Source organism: Callospermophilus lateralis, chromosome 12, assembly GCF_048772815.1.
Source record: "Callospermophilus lateralis isolate mCalLat2 chromosome 12, mCalLat2.hap1, whole genome shotgun sequence".
In the NCBI taxonomy this organism is placed as follows: Eukaryota; Metazoa; Chordata; class Mammalia; order Rodentia; family Sciuridae; genus Callospermophilus; species Callospermophilus lateralis.
In genome coordinates this window covers 98,682,756-98,703,474 of record NC_135316.1, presented here as the reverse complement: position 1 = coordinate 98,703,474, position 20,719 = coordinate 98,682,756, and the positions used below count along the sequence as shown (strand labels likewise).

General features: G+C 39.9%; 1 protein-coding gene across 5 annotated transcripts in view; it reads right to left on the bottom strand.

Annotated features, from left to right (window-relative positions):
- Positions 1 to 20,719, bottom strand: part of Mbnl2 (muscleblind like splicing regulator 2) — a 150,200-nt gene that overhangs the window by 85,412 nt on the left and 44,069 nt on the right. For 4 of the 5 annotated variants that reach the window (XM_076872425.1, XM_076872423.1, XM_076872427.1 and 1 more), the window contains exon 2: positions 16,371 to 17,123. In XM_076872425.1, coding sequence (XP_076728540.1) covers positions 16,371 to 16,544 — 174 coding nt within the window. In that variant the 5' untranslated portion in view covers positions 16,545 to 17,123. The remainder of the gene's footprint in view (positions 1 to 16,370; positions 17,124 to 20,719) is intronic. The other variant, XM_076872424.1, reaches the window with a different exon arrangement.

The window sequence follows — 20,719 nt, the reverse complement described above, 5'->3', positions numbered from 1 at the left end:
CCCCTCCTCCAATTTCATCTTCAGAGATGCTAGATAGTAAACCACAAGACAATGCTGTATGAATATGGCCATCAGTTTATTAGTATCTGAGTTTTCAGTTCATTCAAAAAAGCCAGAGGTGAATGAATTCTACTTCTGTTAGTGCAGTTCTATCACCTCTCATAATGATGTTCACCTAGACGGCCAGGCACCTAAAAAAAGCTCCCAAGTAAGGATCCAGAGATCTCTTAGGTAGTTACATAGAATTTTTTTCAAAATCAATTTCAATTTAAAAAATCAAATTAAAAAAAACGATGCTTCCATGAGATAAAAATTGGTAGGATACCGTTGAAAATAAAAGAACGAAACAAGATATGTCAGGAAAACATGGAAGAAAAAAGCAAGGATAGTGTACTCATATTAAAGAATGAATTGGACAACAGGTTAAATACATGTTGATACAAGGCCTAAAGATGCCAGGAGAGTCAGCAAACACTAAGCCCAGAATAGCATAGTATCATTCTATGGAAACAAAAATTGTTAGAAACACACAAGTACTATTAAAATTGTTTGAAATACTATAATTTTCAGACAGTTCCAGGAAACAAAAATAAATAACTGTGGACATAAAGCACTCAAATTAATTCATGTTTGAATAAATAACTACACACTGTACCTTAACAACAATAAATGAAAATGATCTTCTCAGGTGTCATGTGCCACATACAAATAACTGATCATAATCAGGACCAAAATGTATTTCAGTACACGTCTCAAGTAGAAGTTGTACAACTTCATTATTGCAGTAATAAAATGTCATTAGAAACTAATAATGGAACTTCAAAGGGTTAAAACACCCCAAATTACTTACTTAGATATTTTAGAAATAGTTGCATAAATAATGATCCAGTTAAGCAAGCTAGAACATAACACATGTGAGAACATTATTTAACTAAAAGCTCTGAGGTACAGCCAAAGCTGTTTTACTAGTAGATTCAATACCCTAGATGCTTTAAAGAAAAAAAGACTTATGGGAACAGAACTAAATATTCTATTCAGAATTTAGGCAAAAAAGACAAAAAGATGGGGAAAGAAAATAATAAACATAGAAGTAAAAGATAAAAAGAAACGTTATAATGAGAGGAAATAATTTTATTTTATAGAATCCATAGTTAAGACCCAGCACAGATTCTTTAAATAGAACAGGCACATCACTGGGAAATTTAATTCAAAAAACGAAAGGAAAACAATAACTTGTAAAATACCATTTAATAATATTTACAAAGAAGACTGACTTACAGAATAAAATAAATTATTCTGAGTGATAAAATTAAAAATCTTGGTGAAAAAAAAATTATTTGAGAAGCCAGCCTCAGCAAAAGTGAGGCACTAAGCAACTCAGTGAGACTCTGTCTCTAAAATACAAAATAAGGCTGGGATGTGGCTCAATAGTTGAGTGCCCCTGAGTTCAATACCCAGTACCACCCAAAAGATTGTTTAAGAAAAATATATATCAAGATGAACTTTAAGGGGGTGATCATGGACTGAAATCTATTTTTCATGAATGTCTTGAGTTTGTCAGGATGAACCCAACTACTATATATAACCATAAAGATCTAATAAAAAAAGATGAACATAACAAAAAAACTATAGAAAAATAAAAATAAATTCAACTTCTTATCAGGAGATTATTTGTATTTCAAGTAGAGACTTCAGAAATTAGGGGAGAACATGGGGCTCTCAGAGATGAATCTGGATCTTGGCAATAATTTCTGCAACATAACTAAAGTAGAATAGCTTAGATTTCTATTTAAGATAAAAATTAGAAATAAAAATAATTCTGGAAAACAAAATATTAAATACAACTCTCTGGCTAAATGCTAAGAACAAGTTCAAAAGAGATTCAACAATTTCAAGACTTGACCGAGGAAAACCCCAAAATAACAGGAACTTAAATTATACCAGATAGATATTGAAGGATTTTGACACATGAGCAGTCCAGTGCCTAAGTCTGTTTAAAAAATAAACCAAGTTCTCCCTGGAGCTCTGCATTACTAAATGGCCCCAAGTGGCCATGGAGAGAACAGCCTTCGAGAACATTAAGAATAGAGTGACCAGGGCTGTGGGGTGCAGTTCAGTGCTGGAGTCCTTACTTAACAAGTGCAGGGCCCTGGGATCAATGCCCAGCACCAGGAAATAAAGATAAATAAATAGATAGATACATAGATAAATAGAGAGACACATAGATAAATAAATAAAGTGGCTCACAAAATAAAAGAATCATAGAGATGCACTCTTAAGAGGAAAGGGCAGATTCCTCTTCAAACGATGGTCTCCATGAACTGAAGGTAAATAAGAAAGGGTATTAACTGATCCTTTAAATAACTTGTCACAGTCCATCTTTCCTAATGAATCTGCCTCCAAAATTTATTTTAAATCTACACATGTCTCCCTATCTCTGCCACTACCACCCCAGTCAGGTGTCACTACCAGGAACCTGGAAGATACAACGGCCAGTGGGAACTGATGTCCTGGCCATGCCACCTCCTGCAACTAAGAGGCAGAGTGGTCTTTCCACAGCACAAATGAGGGCCTGCGTCCCCTCTGCTCAAATCTTAGTGGGAAGCGTCAAATGCAAATGCATGCATTTCCTCTTAGTCACTGTCCCGGGACGTTTCCTGGGATTGGCCATCACGTCTGGGGTCCCAGCTCTGCTGTCTGCATAAAGCCCTCCTCGATCACATGGTTTGCTACTGGAATGCCTTATTTCCTTTCCAGCACTTCTCACAGCTGGGAAATTACTAATTTGGGGAGGGGAGGTGGGCTGTTTTGTTACCCCCATTAGAACGAAAACCCTGTGAGCTCAAGAAAACTCAATATAGAATGTTTCTGTAACATATCTCCAGTGCCCAGCCCAATGTCAGTCAAGCTGTGGACACTCAATGCTTTGTGAATGACGAGTACTTTGGATAAACTGTGATTATTTTATTAGTTTTTGTTTAAAAGTAAACTGAAGCACACTAAAATTTTAAAGAATATTTGAACAAGCAGTGATTCATGAGTTGGGCCGCTCCACCCTAAAAGTGGTCAGGAACTCCACCGAGGGAAGGCAAGGGGACAAGCCAGGAAGACTAGCTAACAGTCGACTGGTTATAATTACACAGCTGCCTTGTTTGGCCTACTCTGGTTATATAATTATGAGTCTGCTGGTTGATTCTGATTGGTTGAGCTTAAATCCCAATTTCTTTTAAACGTAAGCATTTATGAGAAATATCTCATGCCAAGTTTTGCTCCTGTTTGAAAATCAGATTTAAAGTTACATACGAGACCCCAACTGGCTTGTCTGTTTGGGGATCCTTCAGGCCTGGTCTCTATACTAGCTGACTTTAAGCCTTTTGTTGCCAATGTTATTGTTTTTCTCAACTGGATTGTTCCATGAAAGTTAGGTCCTTGTGTCTTGTTGAGGCACCAAACATGGTGCTTGGCACTTAGCCAAGAGTCAATGATTCTTTGCAGAATAACTAAATGAATAAAGGTACTTAAAGTTCTCTAGTAAGTGAAGTTTCTTTCTCCTTAGCTTTCTGTACCACCTGGAACATATTGTACCTACTGGAATTCCTCATTAACAATTCCGTTATCCCAATATTTTTCAAATATCACAGCTCCTATTAACAGTTGGGTGCCCAATGGGAACGGAAGACAGGCTGTGTGAATTAACTGTCCCAAATGAGGCTGCTACTGATTAATTTTAGATCCTGAGCATCTGGGTCAAGGCTTAGTTTCATGACAGGTGTGAAATGATCTCTTTGGTGTCATTAATGATTTTACTAAAGGCTAGGAGCACTTGAAGGATTCCTTCACAGGAGATTCGAGAAGTGAACTGAATGGACATTTTTTTTTTTTTTTAAACCTACATGTTCTGTATTGTATTTTTCACCAAGTAAGCTTTTATCTTTGATTCCTAACGTAACTTAACAATCACATCACTCAGTCAAAAATTAGACACTATATTTGTTTAAAGAATAACAAATGTTCCAGTAAGATGAGAGTAACTTAAGTGAAATATTAACAGATCTAGCCACTTTGTTTTGCTTTAACTGTGTTAAGGTCTCTAAGTCATTTTCTTTTTCTCCTTTCCCTGGAAATATCTCATCTTCTACAGGACTGAATATTCAAGTGGGTATATGACCTCAGTACTAAGAAAGTGGTCTCATGGGTCATATCCCTAAAATGCTGGTTGGTCAGGCAGATGGCTTAGGTAAGTTTGATTGCAAATAAATATGTCAACATCTACTCACTCTCCAAATCCCAAAGGTCAGTAGTCCTCAGAGTTTCAATCTTATTCTTGGTTACGACAGTGCTGAGAGAGAGTAACACACACCACACTGTAATCTCTCAGCCGGAAGAAATCGAATCAAACCAAGTGGAAGGAATATGCTATTTAGTATTAGTGGGGTCAATTCATGGGGAAATTTGTGAAATAGATGAGGTTCATAGTTGGCATAGCCCCCCGCAGAGCAAATCCGGTCTCCACAGCCCCAGGGTTGTGCCCCTGCCATGGTGCAGACCTTGGCATTGTGTGACGGGTGCCCCAGGCTGCTGGGAACTTAACGCTGTACACTGAAATGAACACAGTCGCAGTCTCAGGAATCTGGTTGGGCCCTTCTCTCCCCCACCCTTATTATATGATGAATCAAGCTGCCCTCATTGGCTAGCAGGGAAAGGACTGGAGAACACCCAGAGCCCTCTTAGGTAACACGTAGATTGGCAATGCCTTTCTTCCCATCTTCGTATATGACTCAAAGGAGAGGGGAAGATGGTGTGGATTTTAGTCCGAATTGAACAGATAGTGAGATCTCTGCTTTTAAATCTTAACGAGCAGTAAGAAGCTAAGAAGAAGAGCAAGAAACCGACAATATGGTTCCGCACTTTTTCCTCTGCTAGGTAAGGATATCAAGGAAAAAGAACCAAGTAGCTCATCTAGGACAATCCCATTATAAAATAAAGGAATATTAGGATAACTGGAAAAATAAGAAGCAACAATCTCAGAATTAAAAATAACTTTGAAACTGAATGTATTTACTTTCCTAGGAAAAACATATTTCTGAGTTCTTAGTTTACAACAGATTAGTGATATTTCTGAGTCCTTACTTTGCAACAGATTAGTGAAAACTGTTAAACACAAGCATCCATCTGTGGCCAGCTTTTCAGGAACTGTAGAGTTGCCCACAGTGGCCCAACAGCTGCCCTGTGAATTTTAATAACTTCTTGCTAACACTTGCAACAAGTCTCCATGTGACATGCCTGTTAGGACGGCTACAAATATGAACAGGACGGGTAAACACCTTTGAGTTGTAAACCGAAGACTCCCATTCGTGCAAAGCTTTTAACACTCATGTTTTTCTGTCTATAAACTAATGGGAGAAATTGACTAATAAGTAGTCAGAGAAGTGAATTAAATTTTATTGGAACAGTTACATCTTAAAGTTTAGAATTTAAGAATATATTTATTCCATGCAAAGATGACGGTGCACCCATTAGTTGCCAGGTAGTGGGGTTCTGGCACCAGGTCCCTTCCTCAAAGCTTGACCTCCTCTCAAGGGAGGAGGTAGATGATGGAGAGACACAGAGATGGACAACATCACTCAAGGCTAAGTGCTGGGGGTGCTGTTGTGGATAGATGCCTGGCATTTAAGTAAAGACCAGGTAAAGTGAAGAACTGAGGCTTGCAGCCACCTGGGAAGAGCGTCCTGGAGGAAAGGAAAGCTGGTGCAAAGTCTCTACAGAGCCCACAGGCCACAGAACTGGTTGTAGGAGAGGGGTAAGACTATGGGACCAGCAATACAGCAAGGGCCAGGCCAGATGGGGCTTTAAGGGTCTTTGGATCTCATGAGTGAAATGGAAACAGCTGGAAAGTTTTGAGTGAGAGAGTGGGATGCTATGACTTATGCTTTGAAAGGCTCTCTCTGTCTGCTGAGGTAGGGAATGGCAAAAGAAGAGAGTTCTTTTGAGAGCACACGTGTGCATCTGAGACACCATGGCAGTCATAGAAGAAATGATGAGAACTCATCCAATTAGGATCTATATGAAACAGGACTATGATGGGTTGGAGATGGCAATAGTGCTAATAGAAGAATCAAGCTGGGCTTCAAGGTGCTTGATTTGATCAACTGAATTAATGGTACCATCTACTGAAAATGAGAACACTGATAATAGAAGGGAAAATGGAAAATGAGGAGGTCGTTAGTGGACATACTGAATTTGGTATGTCCCTTAAATATATGAGTAGAGGTTTCAGGTGAGCAATGGGATACACGACCTGAGAACCAAGGGGTGGATTCAGGGATGGAGATTGAAATTAGGAAACATAAAGCAGGTAGAAAATATGTGTGGTCACTGCATCAGATGAGGTCATCCAGGGAGTCCAAGTGGGTCAGCAAGTCCAAGGGCTTTCAGACAAGCATAATGAACAGGAAGCCACCCACTGTGGATGTTGGGGAGATGTAGAGATGTTCAAAGGCTGAACCTGGAGAGATTCCAGCATCTGGGAGTGGAGAGAAGGAGGAGGTTCAGGGAGAGAGACAGAGGAGGATCCAGTGAGTCCAGGGGAAACCTAGGCAAGAGAGAAGCACCAAAGCAGCGCGAGCGAAAGGTCTCCAAGATGCCTGAGGACAGTCTGTCAACTCCCTCTGCCCTCCGTGCCCCCTAGTGATGGGAAAAGTGGTCCCACTGTCACAGTGGTGTGTTTAGAACTGCCTGTTGTGTGATCGGCATTTATTTGTTTATTTCAGAAGCTAAGTGTGGCAGTCTGCTGGCTGAGCGCATCCCGCGAATGCATTTTGTTTGGACTCCAAGGTTTAAAAATATTTTAACAGATTGTCAAGATTCAGAAATTGGGGAACTTCCTATTGAAATTCAGATCTCAGACTCTTTAAAAAAATCACCTGAATCATCTCACGGCGACAGCAGCTGTCTGTCCTTTGGGGGAAACTGCCCTCTTTAGAGGTGGCATGTGCTCTCCTGCTATTTCTCTCCCAACAACCCCTGAGGACTCCCCAACACTAGGAAGTAAGTCACTGATTCATATTATGTTTCTGGCTCCTCTTCAGTTTGCAATTCTATTTAGCTGAAGACGGGATGGATGAGTGAATGAACTAATAACAGGCATCATCCCTTAGTATTTATGGGGGATTGATTTCAGGATCCCCTTCAGAGGCTAACATCCTTGGATTCTCAAGTCCCTTCTACAAAATGGCATGGTATTTTCTTATCACCTATGTTAAATCATCCCTAGATTATTTATAATTGCTAACACAATGTAAATGTGATGTACATAGTGGTTATACTATACACATCCAGTGTACTGTACATTTTTCCCCAATATTTTCAATATGTCATTGTTTGAATCCTGAATGCAAAACCCACATACAAGGAGGGCCAATTATATTTACTGATGAGGCACCCAGAGCCCAGAGAGGCGAAAAAGATAATGCAGCAAAACCAGTGCTCAAATGCAGATTCCTAGGCCAGGGCTTTTATTTAAATCTTTGCTTCCTATTGTATCACTGTGTTCCTAAAAATTCTTAAAGTAAAAATAAGTTTCAATGGAAGAGCACTGACAAAATTCCCACTTTTAGAAAAAAATATGAATATTAAAGAAATCCTTCAATATGGTATTTCTTTCTCCTTAATCCTTCATGAGAAATAGTTCCATAGAACTGCTTCACATACTAACAAAGGTTAGCATCACTGCCCAAGGCAAAGTAAGTAATAAACAAATATAATTATTAAAAAATGTAATTAAAATTAAAATTGACATTGCGTTCCATTCAATTTTAGGTGAAAATAAATTTTATCATGTTTCCCCACGAATTGTTGGTACCTGTTCTTATGTTTTAACTGCAGCAGGCTGTGTTCACCGAAAGCCAGTTTATTACCATTCCTTCTTGTATGCAGTACCAAGACTCTGGAGGTTTTTATGCCTCATCTCTGGGGCCTACTCCAATAATTAGGCTTGCTTTAGACCGTGGTGCTTGTCTCTAGCGTGTTTCAGGTTTATGTAATTGGATCCTCACAAAATATACCACGGAAGCCCTCAGCCCCAGCTCCTCCAAGTGTGACTCTATGTGGAAACAAGGTCATTGCAGATGTAACCCATTAAGATGAGGCTGTACTGGAGAAAGGTGGCCCTTAACCTGAGAGATATCTGCTGTCCTTACAAGACGGAGAAATTCAGGCACAGACGCAAACAGAGGGAAGAAGACGTGAAGGGAGATACGCAAGAACACAGCCCTGTGAAGACGGGAAGAGGCTGGGGCGATGCAGCCATGAGCCAAGGAATGTAAGGGCTACCGAAGCTGCAAGTGGCCAAGACAGATCCCCAGAGAGGATTCAGAGGGACACAGTCCTCCTGACACCTTGATTTTGAACGCTTAGCCTCCAGAGAATAAGTTTGAGATTTGTTGTTTAAAGCTACATGGTTTGTTATAACATAGAAAACTAATGTAGAGGTTATCTTGCCTACCTCTCATTTTTACACTGAGCAAGAATGTAAGCATCTTACTGAGAGAAGCAGAGATCCCAGGAAAACGTAAGGTGCACCCACTGGGTGCATGTGCTATCCCCAAATGAGACATTTAGGCCGACGCCTGATGCCCCGAGAGTCATCTCCTTGCTCACTCGAGGCTTGATTCCAGCTCCCTGCTTCCCGGCTGCCCCGCTGAACAGTCCTCCTCCACCACACACTTCCACCCTGAGGGTCTGCCTCAGCTCAGGCCCAGAGCAATGGAGTCAGCCGACCGTGGGCTGAACCTCTGGAACCATGATGAAGGAACCCAGGAGACGGCAGAATCAGATGGGGACACACAGTCAGAGGAGCCAGGGCAACCTGGAGTGGAGACAGGTGCTGGTATGGACAAGAAGGTATGGACAAGCTGTGCTTGCTGCAATTTTTAATTGACTTTAAATATTGTCTGGACCCATGAAATATGTCCTCAAAAAAGATAAATACTACCTTGTAACCTCTGAAACACCTGACAAATGACCTTCACTGAAAAACTGAGATGTAAGGGAAATGATTTTTAAGGAGTTGGGAAAAATAGTAAAAATACTGAAAGAAACTCCACTTTGATAGTTTTGTGAGGGCTTTTACATTCTCACTCCATTCTAATAAAACAAGCCAGAAACCTTAGATGAACATTTGAATGGTGTTTGTGCTAGAACCAACCTACCCATGCAGTAGTTCTGGCAGAAGAACAGAGGAAGAAGCATCGTTAGGAGGACCACTGAGGACAGACCCGAGAAGATGAGGAAACCAGGAGAACGGCCTTCCTGAGGAGGGGGGAGCGGGGCCCGGGAGGAGCATGCAGAGAGGTCCATATTGAGATTCAATGACTTCCCCTTAAATTCAGTGACATGCAGATACCCGTGACTTTAAATAGAAGACTGACAGGCGAGTGACAGGGAAAGGTGAATGCAAGAATCGGTCCTATAAACAACTCCAGGTACTCCAGTGTCCTTAGTGAGTATCTGGACTTCTCTGAAAGTGTCCATTGATAAAAATCATTCATGGCCATTTACCATCTATTCCTAGGAATTTTCCAAACCTCAGAATTTAAGGATATGCTTCCAGAGAGATTTGTTCTGATTTTAAACTATTCCAAATCTACTATCCATTAACCTTTCTGAAATATTTTAGAGGTTTTTGTTGTTGCTGTTGTCTCCCGCCATCTTAAGGTCCACGTTTCTGTCCATTTCTTTCCTCTTACACCATTTCTGCCTTTATCTTTCAATAACTTTGGTTTACCAAATATTTTATGATTTCTATGAGGTTTATCATGTAAATGTCATTAATAGATGAGATGTGATAACAATATGTTATGTGATACTGTGCTATACATTTGATATGGGTTAGAGGTATACTTACCCTTTCTTTTTATATGAATAGATCATAACTAGCATTTGGCCTTGGGGGTTGTTATCTTTGTCTTCATAATGAACACTTGTTTCTAAGATTCATACTTGGAGCTTGTGGCTCACTTACTCGTAAATAAAATTTATATATGTATGCAAAAAACAGACCTCTTAATTCCACCTGCTCTTACCCAGGGAGCAATGGTCCTCTTGTCCTGAAATTTAAATATTGCTCCTTAGCAGAGAATATCATGAGTGCTGGAGGAATGTGCTGCTGATCTTGGTTCTAGGCAACTTAATGAAATAACCAAATGGTACCTGTAGTGACCCTCTGGCCTTCTTGTCCCACTTTACTGGTTCAGGCTTCTTGTTAATCTGCAGTCTAGTCATGGCTTTCAAAGGGAAACAAGAAACCCCCAAGACCTTGAGATTGTTTGAAATAACCTGTAATGATGGGTAGTTTTCTGGGCAAAGATTCCACAGCTGTGATTAACTCCTCAAGACGTTAGAGATCTACAACCAGAACAAGAAAACTACACTAGAAAGACCAAGAGTCCAGGTCATGTTCAAGTTTGGGGCCTGGGGAGCAAGGCATTGAGTAGGCAGGGTGGAGGCTGAGGTGGGGGGAGGGCGAGGAGTTGGGGTTTCGATATACTGACCTGGAGGTGACAGTGGTCATCCAGATGGGGGTGTTCAGGGGGCAGTTAGATCGCAGGAGGTGGCCAGAAAGGGCCCACAACCAGCCTGGGATTCAGCGGCAGAGGTGGGAAGTGAACATACAAACACAGATGAACTTGCAGAGCTGATGACTGGGTTTGAAAGAGGAAGGACCAGCCTCAGAGAATACCCACAGCTAGGAAGCACAGGAGGGGAGCGGTGGCGTTGGAGGTAAAATCAGAGGAGAACTGAGGATGTAAAGGACAAGGAGAACCCCCTGGGAAGCAGTAGCAGGAGAGTATGTTCCAGAATCACATGGATGGACACATGGCCAAACCTCAGACCAAGGACATTTTAGCTAAAGAGATCTAGTAACTGATGGCATAATATTTATATACAGACATAAAGCAAATAAATACAATTTACACATACATGCAAAAAAACCTAGTAATTACTATCAATGATGAAAAATATTTATATACAGACATAGAAACAAGTGCCTTGCCTTCTCTTACAGTTTCTCTTTTTAAAATATTTGCATTTCTACAACCTAAACAGGTTTACTCCTGAGCCCTTCTATTTTAGAATTTTTTTGCACTTCAATATGCTAAACGTGTTAAACATGAATGTTATTAAGCTATTAGGAATTTTACAATTAATTACATCAATGATTTATTCAGTAAGGAGGAGTTAGCAGGAGGGATGGATGGAGCCAGCTTTGGAGCCACACATACCTGGGGTCAGGCTCCTTCTTCACCATTACAAGTTAGATTGCTTAGATGTTTTAACCTATGTTCACATGTTCCTAAGTTCTACATGACTGCAGTGATTACTATCAATAATGAAAAATTTGTCTGAGATTACATTTGCACATCAGATGTGTAATTTAGAAAATATTCAAGCAGTTCTGCAAGTGATTGCCACAAAATACCTCATGTACATCACTTTCAATTTTGAAATTGTCATCCACAAATACTGACTAAATTTTATTTGCCATGAGCTTATAGCCATCTTCCCATACATAAATGAGCAAAAACTTCTATTTTTCATCTTGGAAATTTAGAAAGAGAGTAGGAAAAAGCAGTTTCTCCATCACATGCAGCTCAAATTACCCTGCAGAGAAAATCGAATGATTTACTTGTCAATTTTTCAATGTTGAACTACACTCTGAGAGTCACACCTGTGCCTTCAAATTCCTGCACTGAGCTCCCTGGTTTTGAAATCTACTGGGATACCAACAACAGTGCCACAGCACTTTATTGCATGGTTTATGTACCATACAGCTCCAGGGGTGTTGATCACATAGAAGACTGTGATAAGAAGGGCACCCCTAAAGTGCAACCCCCACCCGTGAAATCAGGAACTGCAGCCCTGTATGAGGCATGGATACTTGCCTGATGAACATCCTCTACCATTCGACCAATATTTATTAAGCACCTATTATGGATCTGACACTGACCTTGGCTCTGGATCCCAACAGGCACAATTCTGACCAGGTGCAGCTTATAACATTCTTTGAATAAAGGATGGCAGAAAAGCTTCACTAATGAGTGGGTATTTTTTTTTTTTTATCAGAGGCCTGAAGGAAATGAGAGGACAAGCTGTTCATTTAACTGAGGCAAGAATATTCCCAAGCAGAGCCAAGACCAAGTACAAACACCCAGAGGTGAAGCCTCTGGGCATATTGAGGGACAGCAAGGTCCTAGGGGCCTGGAAGGGACCAGAGGAGGGCTGCAGTAAAAACAAAGTCAGGTGGCTGGGGGAGGAAGCAGCTCTGTGCCAAGGGCCAAGCCAACCTTGTCCTGCTGGTCTCTGTGCGAGACAAAAAGCCACTGGAAAGATCCTCGGACAGAGACGCGACGTCATCCTGATTGAGGTGTTAAGAGAATCACACTGTCTTCCTCTGAGCTGATTTTTATTAAGAAATGTTATGTCTACATTTCTAAATAGTGTCTAAATAATTTCCCCCAAATGCACCAAGTATTTTCAACCAAAATTAGCAATCTGATTTTTAAAATGGCTTCATTTTCTTAAGCTGAGTTTGAATTTGAATGTTTAAAGCAATACATTCAAAATGAAAGTGGTAAGTAATGAAACCTTTAATCTCAATAGGCATTGAAGTTAATTCATGTGTTTCTTTCCAGATGTTTCTGTTTGCAAAATAGTCCAGATTAATTCCTATTGGTTACAAGAAAAAGAAACTGGAAAGAAAAAAAATATATCAAATATTTCAACTATGAGGGGAAATGTTTTATGGACGGTAGAGGCATCTGAGATGGGTTTTCACTTGGTGGAGGCCTTGGCTACGAGAGAGTTTCTTGCTCATGAAACAATGTGCATTTTGTCAAGTTATGAGTAATGTACAAATACCACTGTAAGAACCCTTCTGTGTTTCTAAATGTTCTTTTATAAAAACATTTTTTACATGCACAATTCCCTTACCAAAGACCTCAACAAAATTTTTCCAACAACCAAAATTTGTTTCAGCATGTACTCCTGGGAATTTTATTCATAGATACAAATAACCAATAACAACAAGGCAAAAGGCTCATTGAGTCATCCCTATATTTACAGGCCAATAGCTTCTCTCCCAGTCACAAATACCAATTAATCCCTCATGGCATTCATAGAAAATATATTGTAATAAATAACAACAAAAATGGCACTTGCCTCACATCCCAGTTCTTCTAATGTTGTGAATTACTCATAGGGACTGGGGGTTACCACCCATTCAGTCGATTCTGAGTTTGAACATATGAAGAGCTGGACACACCTTCATTTAAAGCCAGTCATTGCAATCAGTGGCTGAACCGGGATATATCACCAAGGGAAGGACTCAACATGGCCATCCCCATCATGTTCAGCCCTGGGTTAAAACAGGGGATGTGGTGGGCCAGGTAGTCCTTGAGGTAACCTTATGAAGTGAGAATTCTATCAGTTTTACATAAGAGGACACAGAAATTAGGGAGATAGAACAACTTATCTCAAATGATAGAGCTAGCCTGTCCCAGCCAGGATTCATCAAGGTCTGTCGGACTTCACAGCTCAGCCCATTCTGACCTAGTCGGGACCCCCTAAGCAACACTATCTATTTTAATACACAGATTGAATATCCCTTACCCAAAATGCTCAGGACCAGGGGTGTTTCAGATTTGGAGTTGTCCAAGTATGGCATGTTTGCATATACACAATGAGGTACCTTAGAGATGGGACCCAACCTAAACACAAAATTCATTTATGCTTTTTAAACACCCATACACATGGCCTGAAGATAATGTTAGAGGATATTTAAATAAATATACATTTGAATTTCAAGTGCTACCCATAATGAGGTCATGTTTGGAAGTTTCCACATGGGGCATCATGTTGGTGATCAAAAAGTTTCAGATTTTGGAGCATTTTGGATTGCAGATGGATGGATTAGGGATGTTGAACCTGTAATGAAGTTAAATAGCTTCACAGTTATCATCATCATTATTTTTCTTTTTGGCTACTAATTTTGATTCTTCTAACTTGTTGGTCTGGTTGCCAGGGCTTCTGATCATATAAACAACCTTGCAGAGTGAATATAACAGTGATGCTAGCGACAGCACACGCTTCAGCTATTTTTGCTGGTGCATATTCTCCTCTTTGTGAAACCACCCAAGGCCCAGGAGGTGTGAGCAGATGTTTATAGACTCAGGTCCGATTACTCCTCTTCCTGTAGGCTCTTTTTACTTTTTTTTTTTTCAATTTGACAACTTCTGTAATTTTTTCAATTTGACAACAAATCTGTAGTATCACATTCAAATGAAGTAAGTTGAAATTCTATAGTTCTAAAAGTGACCAAGAACTTGAGGCAATGTACAACCAGGCTTCCTTCCACTCTTTAGCACGGGCCTACTGGACACTTCCCAAAATAAATTTTACGTGAATAGGGTTCAATATGCTCATGGCTTGACTCACACTTTTTATGCTGAACATGACTGTTCATATTTGTTGCTCTAGGGATTGGACTCCTCCAACACGTGTGCAGCTGGTGAATCCACAGAAATGTAAAGAATTATGCAGATCAAGACCTTTGTTGGAATGTTTTACCCGGTTGATATTCAAGAAATATGTGGTATTAATGGGTCAGGAATATTTTCCCAACATTCCCTACTAGATTTAAACAATAAAGAGCTTTAAGAAACTAAAAAAATCATGATAGTTAATATTCAATCCAGACAGAGAAGGTTTCAATTAATAAAATGAAAGAATTATGAATGAGTTGGAAAATTCATTTCTCCTGTCTGACCTGTTTCCGTATCTTGAAACTTTTGTGATTCAGCTTAAATCTACATTGCTTTTGTGGTGAGTGTTCCCATTGTTGACAATCATGGAGGCAAATCAAACTACCTTTACTTCTTTGACTAAAGGCAAAATAAATACTAATATACAGTGAGCTTACATTGACACAGTTTTTATGAATTGTGATTACTCCATCTACTCGCTTTCATTTTAGTCTAGTCTAATAAGCTTTCATGATAAAAAGAGAATAGTTTCAGCTCATGATGTAGATAAGATGTCTAATTTGTCAAATTTTTACCTTTAAAAGATTTCTGTCAAGCTATCGATATATTTTTCTGCTTTTAGTATAGACAAAGTTTCCCTTTTAGAAGATACATAAATATATCTTGGAAGTCTTACATTTCTAAGAGTTAGAGTTACACATTTTGATTTAATAAGTCTTTTAAGACATAAGTTTTGACATGAGATGAAATCCTCCAAATGCATGCCCAGTCCCTTCAATAACCAAAGAGAAGCCAAGGTCACTGTTGGGTAAACTCACAGCACAGAGGTTCTCAAGTCATATATCAAGAGCATAAATAAATTTTTGTTAACTGATAGGTAAGCTTATTGAGGACTTGCAGAGATGGAAATATTAAGCTGTTTTTAAGCTGTTTATCATACTTGGTTCTATTTAGAACAACATCATTATGCCCTTAGGACAGGCTGAGATGATCTGGAATTCAAAGTACCCTAATTTTAAGGCTAAATAAACCTCGATGCTTTCTGGGCAAAATCATACCACTTCTTTCAACTAGATCTTTCAGTACACAACCCAGGTGCACCAACCTCCAAAATCATCTCTTGAAATGTGGGAAGCCAGCTGTCCTCTGTGGACTCCCAGGGGAGCGTCCTCTGCTCCTCCTGTGAGGCACGTGCCTTTCTTCTTACACAGCAGTTATTTGCTGATGTACGTCCCTACCAGACATGAGCTCATCAAGGGTGTCACCTGCATACCATTCATTGCTTTTGTTATATAACTCACAGACAGATGGCAGATTCCCAAGCATTAAGTGCGTATTTAATTTCTATTAGCCATAAACTGTTTTGAAAGAGAGTGAAAGCCAGGTTGAGAAGCATTTTAGGAAGCCCTTGGTCAAGAAAAAGAACCCCAAGAATAGAAAATTCTTCCAGATGTAAGTCAGAGTAACTGGCACATGAAAGTGACACATTCAATTTCTTCACCTTTACATAACCTCCAGAAGATCAAACGTTAATAAAATATTTATCTTCAGTTGTCACAAGCCTGACTTTGATTTAAAACTCTTGGGTACATGAATGTCATGCCAGACCAGAAATACACCATCATGTATTTTTAATTTAAACATAGATGTGTAAAAAATTTATATGTGTCTGATATGAACAAATTTGAGTGAAATCTTCCCAAAGTCACCACAGTCAAGAAAACAGCATCTAAAAGTGATTGTTCACTTTCTGTAAAAGTGCCAGATAAAGCACTCTGTTTTGGAAGCCCAATGTGGCTTTGAAACAACAAGTGAAGCACATTCTCTTACCTTGAGGGAGTCAAAGCAGGCAATGACTCTTCCATTTTCAACCTGGCAGCTTTTTGGGGGGTGAGCAAATTTGCATTCTTCATCGGAGCGGGAGCAGGTTCCTCTCTGGAACTGTCTGCACACCTCTAACGTCAGCCACTTTGTATCTCTGACAGGAGCAACGTTCAAAGCCATGGTGAGAGAGTACTGTGGGCTCCGTTAGTGTCTGTTAAGTGGAGAAATCAATCCAAGTCCCAATGATTCCAAAAACTACTGTTGTGAAAACTCCCACATGTAAGTCTGAAGGTAAGTGATAAATTGCTTAATGAAGTCCGATCCAGGAAATGGTGACGAGAGGACTTATCAGCAGGAGTCACTCATCAATCAAAATGCCCCACCTGAACACTGTGGGCCGCAATAAAACCACTCTCAGTGTCATCTCTGGCTCTCGACGTCCCAGTCTCTTGATGGTTTTGCAGATACAACAGCTTTTTAATAAAGTGACTTCAATATCATGGCACTCCTTGGGAAAATAGTTAGTTCTGACACTCACAGCTGTAGATGATGCTGGAAAAGAAGCCTCTCAGATGTTCATAATTTAGCTGGACGTCCTTTCCTTCTTCCTTTGTAAACTCTGAAATTAAACAATTGGCAAAGTCAGACAACGGAGGTATCTTCATCCACTCATAACGTCAGCGTCAAGAAATGACAAGCTCTCCCAGGCTGCAGTTTTCAGCAAAAGGAACGTCCCACAGGCACTTTTCAATCATGAACCTGCAAAACATAATAAAAAAAAAATCAACTCATACCCAAACTCAATGGCATTGACCCTTGAACAAACTATCTAGCTCTTTTCTAGAAATTGTGAAAGTGTAGGTTAGAGCTTGGAGGTTTGAGTAGAGTGAGGAAAGTTGTGCATTAAAAAAGAAGAACACGCAACTGAAACTGTATTGCAGAGTGATGTAGGCAGCAGTCCAAAAGTTAGGAATGACTCAAACAGACGAGTGTGGCAGACACAATAATTAGGCCTTCTGAAACAATTCAATCTAATGTGCTTAATCGCCAAAACAGTGTATTAGAACTGTGGCTCTCAATTAATTTCACATTTAGGCCATGGGTTTTATTGTTGGGGATTCTATAAACAATTATTTGGGAAGTGCCTCTCCTATGTAATGAAGATATTGTCATTTTGGATGGAACACGGGCTCCTTATTCCTTATGCTCTTCCCAGTTTGTACAGAGATTCCAACTTCCAGATGGATGTAGGTAGGAGACACCTGATATTTATTCTCTGCTCTCTCCCTGCTTCCTCTCCTGCTAGTACCTGTTCAATATTCATCTTCCCTCATGTTGTAGGTACTCCTAGGGTAAGGACTATTCTAAGAGTTTTCTTTTCTGTATCCCAAGTCCCTTAGCTCCTGGATTCTATTAGAACCTCAAGAAATGCTTATCGACCAATTTAATGAAGACCGAATGCATGAATAAAAGTTCATTTTAGTTGAGTTCAGTTTCATTTTTAACAGAGTCACAATCTAAAAATGCTCTCTTGTATGGGATGCTGGAGTTAAACCATGTCTACAACAGAAAATGTAATTAGTTCGGATTTCCAAAGTCAGCACATTTTGCTTTTCTTACTTTTTTCGAGGATCATAAAAATTATTAAACATTAACAATTTAAGATTACCAAGACAAGCATGAATAAGTGAAGTTGATCAACTTCAATAAGTGTATATGACATAAACTATTTTACATATTTGTTTGGTCTTGATATCCAAGCAAATACATAAGGCAGGTTATGTATACCATGTTAATGTGCAGGTAATGAGAGCTGAGTGAAGATTGGAAGTTGATGATAGTCATAATGACATTCCAGTCAACAGACCACACATACAGTGGTCCAATGATATTCTCCACACTGTTAAGCAGGATTTTTTAGAGCTAAAAAATCCTGCTTAACAGTGTGGAGAATCCTTGGAAAACTGGGAATGGAACCACCATTTGACCCAGCTATCCCACTCCTCGGACTATACCCAAAGGACTTAAAAACAGCATACTACAGGGACACAGCCACATCAATGTTTATAGCAGCACAATTCACAATAGCTAAACTATGGAACCAACCTAGATGCCCTTCAGATGATGGATGGATAAACAGACTGTGGGATATAAACACAATGGAATATTACTCAGCAATAAAAGAGAATAAAATCATGGCATTTGCAAGTAAATGGATGGAATCAGAGAATATAATGCTAATTCAAGTTAGCCAATCCCCAAAAAACAAATGTTTTCTCTGATTTAAGGATGTTGATTCATAATGGGGTTGGGGATGGGTGGAGCACGGGAGGATTAGATGAACTCTAGAAAGGGCAAAGGGGAGGGAGAGAAAGGGAAGGGGCAGGGGGTAGGAAAGACAGTGGAATGCGATGGTCATCGTTACCCTAAGTACATGTATGAAGACAGGAAGGATGTGACTCTACTTTGTGTACAACCAGAGATATGAAAAATTGTGCTCTATATGTGTATTCTGAATTGTAATGCATTCTGCTGTTGCATATAACAAATTAAGTTTTTTAAAAATCCTGCTTAAGACATTTCTCATGTGTTGGGGTGATGATGATGTGAACCTACTGCATACCAGCTGTAAAAGCATAGCACACATAATTATGTACAGTCATTAATACTTGATAATGATAATAAATGACGATGTTACTGTTTTATGGATTGAATATGCTATAATCATTATTTTAAAGTGTACTCCTTCAACTTATCAAAAATATTTATTGTAAAACAGCATGCTGTGTCATGCCACCAGAATCCTCAAACACCTCATACTTCACACATCTCTTGATTGTATCACAAGACCACATCCAGTGATGACCTGCCCCTTCCAGGTCATTAAGGACATTCTATGACGTTTGCACAACGATGAAGTCACCTAATGACACACTATCAGAATGCATTCCATCATTAAGTGATGCATGACTGTGTCCAAGTTAGTTTAGAGAGTGATAACTCTTAAGTGGTTTTCAAGTGTTTCCTGAAAAAGGGTGGGTGGGTGGGTGGGGTCCCAGATCAATTAGGTTCAGTTAACTCTGGGGAAACCAAGCCAAACAGGCTTTAAAAAAAAAAAAATCTTTTTCTTTTTAGTTATACAAGACAGTAGAATGTATTTTGGCAAATTATACATACATAGAGTATAACTTATTTTATTTAGGATCCCACTCTTGTGGCTGTACACGATGCGGAGTGACCCTGGTCGTATATTCCAATACAAGGCTAGGAAAGTTATGTGCGATTAATTCCGCTGTCAAACAGGCCTCTCCCTGGCTTTCGAGCACTCCTGTGTCTCATCAGCCACCGACAGGGCAGGAACCCCTATGGTATTTCTCCAGCTTATCTGATCATGGCCTGTTTATTTAGCAAGACTTCTGCTGCTGCTGGTGGGGAAGGCTACTTCATCCCCAGTTGTTTTACTTGTTTGTAAAAGTTATAGACGTCAGTGCGCTTAAGGAAGCTGTCAGCGTTGAGAGCTGTGACGCACATCTACCTTCAATTATAAAATATCTGAGGGAGCCAGGCGGGCTCCGGCTTGTCTGCTGGGTGGTGTGTGTTCACTGCAGCAACACCAACGAGCTTAAGTCTGGGATCTTAAGAAGGTGAGTTTAATAGTCAAATTCACTCCGGCTCAGGTTTCATAGACCAGCCTGGACCTGCCTCCTCACCCCCTCACCCGCCTCCAACCCCCATGGAGAACAAAGAGGAGAGAGGCCAGCGCCAAGGAGGCGCTGTGCCTGTGTCGGGGAGATGGGCCACGAACCACATGGGGGCTTCATCCATATTTGCAAAATGCCACATAGACTCTCGGAGTCCTAGGTAGGTCACAGTACAAGCTCATCCTCAAAGACACACGTCAGGTGTAGGAAGGAAGTGGGCAAACATATGCCCGGGCGGCTTGAATGGCTGCTCAGCTATTCCTAAAAACCACGCAGGGCTTCGCTTTCCATCCAGTCCACTAGCTTATACTCCCCCCACACACCTAGAGAAACAGATTTCCATTTCTAGTTACAATAAAAATCCAACCATAAATTAGAGAGCCAGGCTCTATCAAGACAAATGTGCCTTTAAAAAATACTGCTTATTTAATTGACACAATACTATGTTTTTATCAAGTGTAACACAATGTTTTGAAATGTGTGTACATTGTAGATTTTCAGGCCAATGAACATATGCATTCTCTCACATTCTTGTATTTTTTTGTGGTAAGAAAACTTAAAATCTACTCTCTTAGCAATTTTCAAGAATACAATGCCTCGTTATGAACCACGGTTACCATAATACACAATAGATCTCTTGAGCTGATTCCTCCT